General features: G+C 44.6%; 1 protein-coding gene across 1 annotated transcript in view; it reads left to right on the top strand.

Annotated features, from left to right (window-relative positions):
* LOC123111921 (plant UBX domain-containing protein 2) overlaps nt 1-2,894 on the top strand; it is a gene marked incomplete in the record, with an annotated part of 3,836 nt that extends 942 nt beyond the window's left edge. The window contains 3 exon segments of the mRNA XM_044532802.1: nt 1-181; nt 1,573-1,851; nt 2,343-2,894. Coding sequence (XP_044388737.1) covers nt 1-181; nt 1,573-1,851; nt 2,343-2,588 — 706 coding nt within the window.
* Nucleotides 2,895-12,772: the final 9,878 nt, after the last annotated feature.

Below are 12,772 nucleotides of genomic sequence, written 5' to 3'. Positions count from 1 at the left end.
TGCCGTGATGGACGAGACTCCTGCCGAAGCAAGGCTTAGCGGGATCAGGCAGGCTGTGCTCCTGCTTGAGAGGTCCCATCCTTCGGCACCGCTACCGACGCTGGCCGGGTCTGAGTCCAAAGAGAGCTGCCGCAGCGGAGTCGATGAGCAAAAGGAGGTTAACAAGATTGTTGATCGTCAGGTGAGCAGGCGTCTAATTCAATATACTCCATCAATTGGTTATGTGAATGATCATATTTTGGATTGTACTGCATGGATAGTTTGGTTTGTCCACACTCTGATATTCTGGGTATACCCATGCCACATCTTTACTCGTGAGAAATATATTTTGTTTGAACTTAGTGATGAGTAAAAATGACCGAATATTGATGTTCTTACACCAATAGATCATAAAAATGTGGTGCCATTTCTGTGAGGTCAGTGTATAAATTCTGCGGTCATGTTCATATATAGGCATGTCTTAACAATGTGGTACCATTTCCATGAGATATTGTGGAATTCCACAGAACTTGCACAGTCTATATTACTCCATATGTCGGAGGTCAGAATGTAGCAAACTAAGTAGTATGTAAAATGTGATACTTCCTTTGGCTGTACACTTCTATATTCATGTTTGAGTTTTGGCCTGTCTTTTATATTGTCGTACACTTCTTATTCATGTTTGAGTTTTGGCCTGTCTTTTGTATTGTTGTACACAGTACACTTTGGAAGATTTGGCCTGTCCTTTGTATACCTATAATTTTTAGTTCATACATAAATTAAGTTATTTCTATGTTCTGAACATTGTAGCGTTTTGTCAATGTTGTTACTTTTTGCTACAAAGTATGTGGAATGGCATCTTTATGATGTTCCTGTTTGAGATAAAACTACATGTTGTCTCTATCGTGCAAGACAAATGCTACAAAAAAAAAGCATTGTATACAGTTGTCCAATGATAAAATGTACTCCCTCCGTCCCATAATGTAGTGTCAAAAAACGTCTTACATTATGGGACGGAGGGAGTATATTTCAAAAATTGTAGAGCAATTAGTTCTAATGAAACATTGGCACTTGGTCCTGATTATATATCAGATGCAGATATTCGGATTTTATTTTTGAATCTGATCTTACTTGCGGGGATGGACGTATCACGTATGGGTTCAGGTAAAACTGTTGCAACTTCTGATTGAAGAAGCTAAATTGACATGTCACAGCTCCCAGCATGTACTTCCAATAAGATGCATATCATGGTATTGGGATATATCAGCGTCTGATATATATGTGCATAAGTTGGCAGGGATATATCAGCGTCCGATATAATATATGTGCATCTGTTGGCAGAAATGTCAGATCCGCAAACTGTGATTCACCACTTGTTTTATTTTATTTTTCCTCAACATGTTGAATTTAGTAATTACTGTAAGAATATTTCTTTTCAAACCTGAAATTTAGCATATATACGACTATATGTGCTCTGATGCCTCCTTTTTCTGTTATGTTGTGCAATTGATTGTCCATTTTGCAGTTTGCTGTTGATCCCATTTATATGTCCTTAGAAATGTAATTTATTAAACTTCCATGATAAATTCACAGATTCGGGTATTCTTCAATGTCCCTGGAAGTTCTGTTGCAGAAATTGATACACCGGATTCTTTCTACAAACTTAGTGGTGAGGAGGTAAGGAATGAGGCAAAGATGAGGAGGGAAAGGCTGGAACAATCTCGGTTGCTAATTCCAAAGTCATATAAGGAGAAGCAGGCACTGGCTGCTCGACAGAAGTACAAACAAGCTGTCATCCGAGTTCAGTTTCCTGATGGAGTAATTCTCCAGGGTGTATTCCTTCCAGCGGAGGCTACTGGTTCACTATATGAGGTACTTCTGCCCTCTATGCTTGTTCGTCCATATGATTTTGTCCCATTGAGTATCATCTGTATATCTCGCAATCCAGAATGAGGTGGTGAATCTTTTAGTATTTGATTCCACTCTAGGAGTTGTAACTTGTCATATACACTATGTATTTTGTGCTACTGATTATTTGTCAATTGGCATGAACACTCCCAAGTGTAATTCTGGAGTTTGTGAGTTTGGCTTATGGGCCACTGGCGAAGCTGTAAATAACAGTCTTTATGTATGTGGAAGGCATGAAGTTGTTCACATGCCTATGTCGGGCTATCCAAATGTTATTTTACTCCCTCCGATTCTTAATTCTTGTCGTGGTTCTCGTTCAAATTTGAACTCAAACTGTGACAAGAATTATGGAACGAAGGAAGTAGTGTTTAAAGCTATATTCTTCTAGCATTGTGTATTCATTTCATTACTGGTTGTGTAGCATTTTGGTTAATCTGCTGCTTTCCCTGATGCAGTTTGTCGCGGATGCTTTGAAGCAGCCAGGTTTGGAATTTGATCTTATCTGTCCAGCTGTTCCTAGGTCACGTGTGCTACCGCATTCCCCAAATACAGGAGAGCGGGCACGCACGTTGCAAGATGAAGGCCTAGTACCTTCTGCTCTCCTCAAATTCAAGCCCAATGAGACTGATTCTGTTGTGTTCACCGGCTTGCTTGACAAGCTTCTGGAGGCTAGTGAACCATTTACAGCTGCATCCTCTTGATTGTTGGAGTTCAGGCCCACATTCTCCCCTCAAATCTTCTGTTACATTGGACTTCATACTGTTGTAACTCAGTCACAGGGATATGTCATCTGCATACTCGTTAGGTTGATTGATAGTCTGGTACATAGATTGCTTGGCGATTGCCATACTTTACATGGTAAAACCCAATAATTCATCAGTCGCACCGTCAACTGTACCTGAGCGATGAGTGAGCTATACAATGTGTACAACACATTAACTTCCCTTGATGTTGCATTTGATACTAGAACTATCGTTAATTCAGTATCCCCTCTATTGTTAGGTTTATACAGTTTGTTGGCTTGAAATGCATGTGCTGCCTTCGCTGCTGAAGATTTTTTTCAATTGAAGATTTGACTGTTATGTGAATATTGAATTAGTATATCAGTTCTGTTACATGTCACAGAAGGCATGCTATGAGAACATTGTTCTTCGTGTAAGACTATTGGTATAAGACAACCCTTTGTGGATTGGAAAATCATCAGATTTGAAAATAGATTGAAGAAATCCTGGAGAAGTATGATTTTCATAAGTACCCGACTTATACTGATATTAGTATTGGATGTAAAAGGAGGAAATTTTGTCCTAGAACAACCATTGCAATTGCAGCGGTAAAAAACCTACAATGTTGATAAGAAATAGGGGACTGCTACGCGTCGGTCGGCGGATCTTTTTACCGCCTCACGAGCCGTCGGATTTGATAAATCGAGCGGATGCATGTCTTTCTCTACTTTGCAACAGAGACCTTGTTGCAGAAACACTTGTAACATGAATGATCTTGTGGACTTTTGTGGGATTCTTTTTACAACATAGCTCGTGTTGCGGAATTTATTTTTTTGTCTTCATTTTTCTTGCAGCAAATTGTTGCAGAAAAACTTTGCAACTGAGGTGTTGTTGCAGTTTTTTTTTGGTCTCACCTTCATATGGTGGTACGAAAGAAAGTTTTGCAACATGACTAGTATTGCAGAAATCTTCCTTGCAACAAATTCAATGTTGCAAAAAAACACCATTGTTGTTTGCCACGAGCTCCTGCCGGATGGTGGTGAGGGGGAGCGGCGCCGCCCATCCCTGCCATCGCGTCGCTGCCGACGTGCGCCCGCCAGACGGTGGTGAGGGAGGAGATGCATCGCCCGTCCCCCCATCGCGCCGCTTGCTTCATCACCATCCTCCTCACCGGCTAGATGTACACCATTGATAGACACTTGTATACAAGGGGGAGAGGTTGAAAAAGAGATAAGATGACGCAGAGAGACGAAGAGATAAGACGTGGGCGGCCACATGTCAAACAAAGGGACTGGCAGATGGTCCGCAACATAGCATTTGTTGTGGTTTACTTTCTGAAACAGGTGGCCACTTGCAGGAATGGGAGTAGCTACAAAAACGGATTAGTGACCAGCATACCATGAAGATAAGGATGAAAAAGAAATGCGGTGTGCGGGCCCAATCAAGATGCATGGCAAGCATAGGACGCGGCGGACGCAAAAGAAAAGATCGGTAAGTTGAACGCCAGTGTTTCCCTAAGAACTATTACGGTGTATTTCTCCGGTGAAATATATCATTTTGATGTATTTGACCATTTGTATCTATTCTGAAATTATATCACACGTTTCAAAACAAACTGGCGTGTCAAAGCGCACCTTCATGTTCTAGTTTATTTTAATATACAATGAACAATTCTACAATACAGGGTGACCATTTTTCAAGTTTGCCGTTAAAATTTTCAAACACATGATGACTGTTAAATATTGGAAGGACATTTATACATATGAATGTAACTGTTGTAGGGTGAAACCCTAAGAGGGATCTTTTCACACTTGGAGGAGAGAAAGGAGATGAACACAAAGAACACAAAGAGGAAATCACTCCAACAACATCCAATTACACATCTAGTAGAATAGTAAACACATAGGTCCATAATACATGAACAATCAAAGGAAACAAGCACTAGATAAAGGTTCTTCCCACTCCTAAGGAGGTGAGGTCTTGATGATAGTCTTCTCCAAGTGGAGATCTTGAAATTCACAGGTGGATCCTCTCCTAAGAGGCCTTGATCTCCAGTGGAGTGGTAGAAGGAGCAAAACTCTCAAAATATCTCACATATGTCTTTGCGAACCCTAAACATGACCCAAGGTACGGATTATATAGGCACGTCCATCCCGTAGAGCCCGTGCGCACGGGGTAAGTGAGGCCCGTGCGCACGATACAAACCTGTGCGCACGGGCTCAGCAGCTTCTACAGCGAGGGGCCATGTGCACACAGGGGTCTTCTAGGCCCGTGCGCACGGGGTATCCAGAGACTTTTTGGACAAAGATTTTTTTGAAGAAAAGAACCCTGCAAAGCCATAAATGGGTCGGTCCGCCATTGCACAGTGTGTGTGGCTCGCCCTATTCCGCGCGCAACGCGTGACATACGAGGTCTTATTCCTTGCCACCACCAGTGAATCGTCAATGCTTCGGATTGCGGGAATTTTGTAGGATTGTTATTCTTAGGCCTCCTTTAGTCTAGTGTAACTTTATAGAAATTCTAATGGATAGGATTGTAGGAAAAATTTCTCTGGGGTCCTTTGGATCTTAGGAATGGATTCCTATTCCTATGTAGGATCGAAACCAATCCTTCACATTTCAAAGAAAAAAACATTAGCCTAAACCCAGTGAAACAAATTCATATTCTATGAACCAAGTGAAATCTCTTTCTCTATAAGAATTGAGATACATGTCATCTCACTTATAAATTTTCTATTCCTATGATATTACTATTCTATGAGCCAAAGGAGGCCTTCATATTTTCCCGTTAAGGAATGCCTTTGGATTGAAGTAACAGTGGCACCCAAATTCATTTGAAATTGTATTCCTATACCTCAATTTCATAGGAATTGAACATCAACTTCAGCCTTACTTCCATAGACTCTGTCCGCGTCCTGGGATCGGGGGTACCCAGGCCTGCCTGCCTGCAGCCCAGCATGTGGGCCCATCAAAAGCCTGGTACAGATCGGCTACAACACCCCAGGGACAAGACCCTCGCGAGGCCCCCTGGCCTCGCGAGGTTGGCGACACCAAGACCTCCAGAGGAGTGGCCTCCTCAGGCTGCCTCCCGAGGAGCGGAGATTTCTATGCAGGAACCCGGCCTCACGAGGTCACGATGACGTGAGCCATGATGATTGTGGCCAGGCGGGTGCCAACGGGAAAGGAGGCAGTTTTCCCTTTGGTGCAACGGGAGCAAGGACAGGCGCAGGTTCTCGAGGAAGGCTTGCAAGCTTCCCATTCCAGTGCAACGAGACCAAGACCACGGGCTCGGCTGGACGGATGTCATCGCCGAGCCCACTGGTCCGTTATGGCCCGAGGCTTTGCAGGCGAAGACTACCTTTCGTCAGGATAAGATGTACTACTTGTCCACTTTCAAAATTGTCCGTTGTGGGATCCCTTCCCGTCTAAGCTTTGATGGAAGAGGACCGAGGCCACTATAAATATAGGTTAGCTGCCACCACGATGGGGATCAAATCTTTTTCAACCCCGTTCTTGAGCCCTCACGGGGCCGCTCAAACCATTGTACTAGTTCATACTCAGCCTCCTCGTGAGGCCAATCCACCACAAAGCAGGAGTAGGGTTTTACACCGCAAGGTGGCCCAAACCTGGGTAAACTGCCGTGTTCATCTTCTTCCTCCTCATTCGCGTGCGCTCGACGCAGCTAGGCTGAAGGGTGGCGAGCAGAGACTCGAGAGGTTGAGATCTTCACACACGCCCTAGCGTTCAAACCTTCTTGGGTCCACGGAGCCCTGAATCCGACATTTGGTGCGCCAGGTAGGGGCGTGTCGAGGTTTCGCTTCTCTGCCGACCGCGCTTTGCCCTCGCCTCGTGGTTTCCATGGCGGACGTTGCGTTGCCGATTTGGCCGCCCGTGGCCTATGGAGATGTTGCGGGCTGCCAGGCCTTCACCCCCATCCTGCGTCGGGTGCGGTGGCCAGCGAAGTTTAGGCCGGTGCTGCCCCCGCGATATGACGGCTTGGCAGACCCCAAGGAGTTCCTTCGGCTGTATGCACATGCCATCAGGGCGGTCGGCGGTGACAACAAAGCCATGGCGAACTGGCTCCCTCTGGCCCTCACAGAGATGCCGTGCTCCTGGCTTCGTGGCCTCCCCGAGGCCTCAGTGTCCACCTGGGAGGAGCTCTACCATCTATTCATCGCGTGTTTCGTGGCCCCCGAACCTCACACGTTTGTGTGTATCCTCGGTGGGTCGCAGGCGCCCGCGTATGGCCGCCACGTCAAGCAGCTCCTTTGCCGGGTAGGCGCTCCCCGGCCACAGTAGGAGGTCCCGCAGAGCCGTGCAATGCCAAAGACCGACATCACCTTCGACTTCAGGGATCATCCCAAGACTATGGTTGCCGCTAGTGCGTTCCCCATGTTGTGCATGGCTACCATCAATAATGTGGCGGTTACTCCCACCCTCATTGACGGTGGCACCGACCTCAACGTCCTCTCCGTGGAGGCCTTCAGCATGCTCCAGGTTCCCTACGACCAGATCGTGCCCACTAATCCCTTCTCGGGGGTTGCCAAAGGCTCCACCACTCCCCTAGGGCACGTGCGCCTCCCCGTCACCTTCGGCACTTGCGGCAACTACTGCACTGAGTTGATCGACTTCGACGTGGCCTGCATCATCCTCCCGTACAATGCCATTCTGGGGCATCCGGCCCTCGCCAAGTTCATGGCAACTACGCACTCAGGCTACAACGTTATCAAGATGCCTGGGAGCAACAACATCATTTCTGTAGTCGGGGACACCAAAGACGCGCTTCGAGCCCTCAAGTCTGTCTACAAGGCCGCAACGGCCTCGCGCCCCGATGTGGTGAGCGTCGCCGAGCCTCCGGAGGACGCACGCGCTAAGAAGAAGTTGTTCTCTTAGGAACGAGCCGAGAAGAAGCAGGTACCTATCGATGACGGGGGCTTAGGCCCCACTTTCACCATAGGCGCCGGCCTCCCTCCGGAGCAAGAGGAGGCGTTGGTTGGTTTCCTCAGGGCAAACAAGGACGTGATCGAGCACCACTTGATGGTGTGCCCCAATGCACGCCCGGTGAAACAGAAGGCATGATGACAACCCCAAGAGAAACAAGCATCCATTGTCCAGGAGGTCCGGAAGCTGCAAGAAGCCGGCGTCATTCGGGAGGTGCGGCACCCGGAGTGGCTGGCTAATCCAGTCATCATCCCCAAGAAGGGCGGGAAAGAGCGCATGTGTGTCAACTTCACGAGGCTCAACAAGGCCTGCCCTCAGGACCCTTTCCCGCTCCCGCACATCGATCAAATCGTGGATTCCACCGCCGAGTGCGATCTGCTGTGCTTCTTAGACGCCTTCTCAGGCTATCACCAGATCAAGATGGCGGTAAAGGATGTTGAGAAGACAACCTTCCTCTCCCCATGCGACGTGTATTGTTACACCTGCATGCCCTTCGTGTTGGGAAACGTAACATGCCATTTCAAAAAAATTCCTATGCTCACGCAAGATCTATCTAGGAGATGCATAGCAACGAGGGGGGAGAGTTTGTCTACATACCCTTGTAGACCGTAAGCGGAAGCGTTTCACAACATGACCGATGTAGTCGAACTTTCTTCACAATTCACCGATCGAGTACCGAACGTACGACACCGCTGAGTTCTACACACGTTCAGCTCGGTGACGTCCCTTGCCTTCTTGATCCAGCAAGTCTTCGAGGTAGTAGATGAGTTCCATCAGCATGACGACGTGGTGACGGTGATGGTGAAGTGATCCTTGCAGGGCTTCGCCTAAGCACTACGAAAATATGACCGAGAGTGTAAATTGTGGAGGGGGGCGCCACACACGGCTAAGATTATGTTGTGGGTGTGCTAGGCGCCCCCTCCTCATATATATAGGTGGGAGGGAGAGGGGAGGCAGCCATGGGCGCCCCAAGTAGGATCCAAATCCTACTTGGGGGTTTCCTAAGTGGCGCCCCCCTTTCCATAAATTGTTGGAGGGGGGAGGAAAGGGGGAAGAAGGAAGTAGTACTTCCTACTTTTACTTTTTCCCTTCCCCTCTTTCCTTCTCCTCTTTGGTCGGTCCATATGGGGGGCGCACCAGCCCCTTGTGGCTGGTGTGTTTCCCCTTTTGGCCCATAAGGCCCATATCTTTTGCCGGGAGTGCTCAGAACCCCCTCTGAAACACTTCCGGTGTCCGAATTCCATCGTCCTATATATCAATCTTTACCTCTCGACCATTTCGAGACTCCTCATCATGTCCATGATCTCATCCGGGACTCCGGACAACATTCGGTCACCAAATCACATAACTCATATAATACTATATCATCATCGAACGTTAACCGTGCGGACCCTACAGGTTCAAGAACTATGTAGACATGACCGAGACACCTCTTCCGTCAATAACCAATAGCGGAACCTGGATGCTCATATTGTCTCCCACATATTCTACGAAGATCTTTATCGGTTGAACAGTTATGACAACATACGTTATTCCCTTTGTCCATCGGTATGTTACTTGCTCGAGATTCGATCGTCGGTATCTTCTTACCTAGTTCAATCTCGTTATCGGCAAGTCTCTTTACTCGTTCCGTAATACATCATCCTACAACTAAATGATTAGTCACTTTGCTTGCAAGCCTTCTTATGATGTGTATTACCGAGAGGGCCCAGAGATACCTTTCCGATACTCTGAGTGACAAATCGAAATCTCATCTATGCCAACTCAACAAACACCTTCGGAGATACCTGTAGAGCATATTTATAATCACCCAGTTACGTTGTGACATTTGATAGCACATAAGGCATTCCTCCGGTATCCGAGAGTTGCATAATCTCATAGTCGAAGGAATATGTATTTGACATGAAAAAAGCAATAGCAATAAAACTGAACGATCAATATGCTATGCTAACGGGTGGGTCTTGTCCATCACATCATTCTCCTAATGATGTGATCCCGTTCATCAAATGACAACACATGTCTATGGGGAAACTTAACCATCTTTGATTAACGAGCTAGTCTAGTAGAGGCTTACTAGGGACATGGTGTTTTGTCTATGTATCCACACATGTATCAAGTTTTCGGTTAATACAATTCTAGCATGAATAATAAACATTTATCATGATATAAGGAAATATATAATAACAACTTTATTATTGCCTCTATGGCATATTTCCTTCCGTCTCCAACTTGCACTAGAGTCAATAATCTAGTTCACATTGCCATGTGATTTAACACCAATAGTTCACATTGTCATGTGATTAACACCCATAGTTCACATTGCCATGTGACCAACACCCAAAGGGTTTAATAGAGTCAATAATCTAGTTCACATCGCCATGTGATTAACACCCAAAGAGTACTAAGGTGTGATCATGTTTTGCTTGTGAGAGAGGTTTAGTCAACTGGTCTACCATGTTCAGATCCGTATGTATTCTGCAAATTTCTATGTCTACAATGCTATGCATGGATCTACTCTAGCTAATTACTCCCAGTTGAATACGTATCTAGATTGAGACTTAGAATCATATAGATCAGTGCCAAAGCTTGCATTGATGTAACTCTTTACGGCAAACTCTTTATCACCTCCATAACCGAGAAAAATTTCCTTAGTCTTTTTTAAGGTAACTAAGGATAATTTTGATTGTTGTCCAGTGATCTATTCCCGGATCACTATTATACCCCCTTGTCAAACTCATGGCAAGGTACATAACAGGTTTGGTACACAGCATGGCATACTTCATAGAACCTATGGCTGAGGCATAGGGAATGACTTTCATTCTCTCTTTATCTTCTGCCGTGGTCGGGTTTTGAGTCTTTACTCAACTTCACACCTTACAATACAGGCAAGAACTCCTTCTTTAACTGATCCATTTTGAACTCCTTCAAAATCTTGTCAAGGTATGTACTCATTGAAAGTCTTATCAAGCGTCTTGATCTATCTCTATAGATCCTGATGCCCAATATGTAAGCAGCTTCACGGAGGTCTTTCATTGAAAAATTCTTATTCAATTTTCCTTTTATGCTATCCAGAAATTCTATATCATTTCCAATCAACAATATGTTATCCACATATAATATCAGAAATGTTACATAGCTCCCACTCACTTTATTGTAAATACAGGCTTCACCGTAAGTCTGTAGAAAACCATATGCTTTGATCACCTCATTAAAGCGTATATTCCAACTCTGAGATGCTTGCACCAGTCCATAGATGGATCGCTGGAGCTTGCACACCTTGTTAGCACATTTAGGATCGACAAAACCTTCTGGTTGCATCATGTACAACTTTTCTTAGAGATATCCATTTACGAAATACAGTTCTGACATCCATTTGCCCGATTTCATAAAATGTGGCAATTTCTAACATGATTCAGACGGACTTAAGCATCGCTACGGTTGAGAAAGTCTCATTGTAGTCAACCCCTTGAACTTGTCGAAAACCTTTTTGTGACAAGTCAAGCTTTGTAGATAGTAATATTACCATCATCGTCAGTCTTCTTCTTGAAGATCCATTTATTCTCTATGGCTTGCCGATCATCGGGTAAGTCCACCAAAGTCCACACTTTGTTCTCATATATGGATCCTATCTCAGATTTATGGCGTCAAGCCATCTGTTGGAATCTGGGCTCATCATAGCTTCTTCATAGTTTGTAGGTTCGCCTTGGTCTAGTAACATGACTTCTAGGACAAGATTACCGTACCACTCTGGTGCGGATCGTGCTCTGGTCGACCTACGAAATTTAGTAGTAACTTGATCTGAAGTTTCTTGATCATCATACTTAGCTTCCTCTCTAGTTGGTGTAGGCATCACGGGAATAGTTTTCTCTGATGTACTACTTTCCAATTGGAGAGAAGGTACATTTACCTCATCAAGTTGTACTTTCCTCCCACTCACTTCTTTCGAGAGAAACTCCTTCGGACCCATTCTTAGAAATAAAGATCTTGCCTTCAGATCTGTGATGGAAGGTGTACCCAATTTTTTCCTTAGGGTATCCTATGAAGATGCACTTCTCTGATTCGGGTTCGATCTTATCAGGTTGAAGCCTTTTGACATAAGTGTCGCAACCCCAAATTTTAAGAAATGACAGCATAGGTTTCTTGCTAAACCACAGTTCATACTGTGTCATCTCAACAGAATTAGACGGTGCCCTATTTAACATGAATGCGGCTGTCTCTAACGCATAACCCCAAAACGATAGTGGTAAATCAGTAAGAGACATCATATATCACACCATATCTAATAAAGAGCGGTTACGACATTCGGACACACCATTACGCTGTGGTGTTCCAGGTGGCGTGAGTTGTGAAATAATTCCACATTGTTTAGATGAAGGCCAAACTCGTAACTCAAATATTCGCCTCTGTGATCAGATCATAGAAACTTTATTTTCTTGTTACGATGATTCTCCTCTTCACTCTGAAATTCTTTGAACTTTTCAAATGTTTCAGACTTGTGTTTCATGAAGTAGATATACTCATATCTACTTAAATCATCAGTGAAGGTGAGAAAATAATGATACCCGCCACGTGATTCAACACTCATCGGACCTCATACATCGGTATGTATTATTTCCAATAAGTTATTAACTCGCTCCATTGTTCCAAAGAACGGCGTTTTAGTTATCTTGCCCATGAGGCATGGTTCGCAAGTATCAAATGATTTATAATCAAGTGATCCCAAAAGTCCATCCATATGGATTTTCTTCATGCGCTTTACACCAATATGACCTAAACGGCAATGCCACAAGTATGTTGCACTATCATTATCAACTTTGCATCTCTTGGCATCGATATTATGAATATGTGTATCACTACAATCGAGATTCATTAAACCATTCACATTGGGTATATGACCATAGAAGGTTTTATTCATGTAAATAGAATAACAATTATTCTCTGAATTAAATGAATAATCGTATTGCAATAAACACGATCCTATCTTGTTCATGCTCAATGCATACACCAAATAACATTTCATTTAGGTTCAACACTAATCCCGAAAGTATAGGGAGTGTGCGATGATGATCATATCAATCTTGGAACCACTTCCAACACACATCGTCACCTCATCCTCAACTAGTCTCCATTTATTCTGCAACTCCTGTTTCGAGTTACTAATCTTAGCAACCGAACCGGTATCAAATATCCAGGAGCTACTATGAATACTAGTAAGGTACACAT

This window comes from Triticum aestivum, chromosome 5B (assembly GCF_018294505.1).
Source record: "Triticum aestivum cultivar Chinese Spring chromosome 5B, IWGSC CS RefSeq v2.1, whole genome shotgun sequence".
NCBI classification, from domain to species: domain Eukaryota; kingdom Viridiplantae; phylum Streptophyta; class Magnoliopsida; order Poales; family Poaceae; genus Triticum; species Triticum aestivum.
The sequence above is the reverse complement of the archived record's forward strand: the minus strand, read 5'-3'. Positions and strand labels throughout refer to the sequence as shown.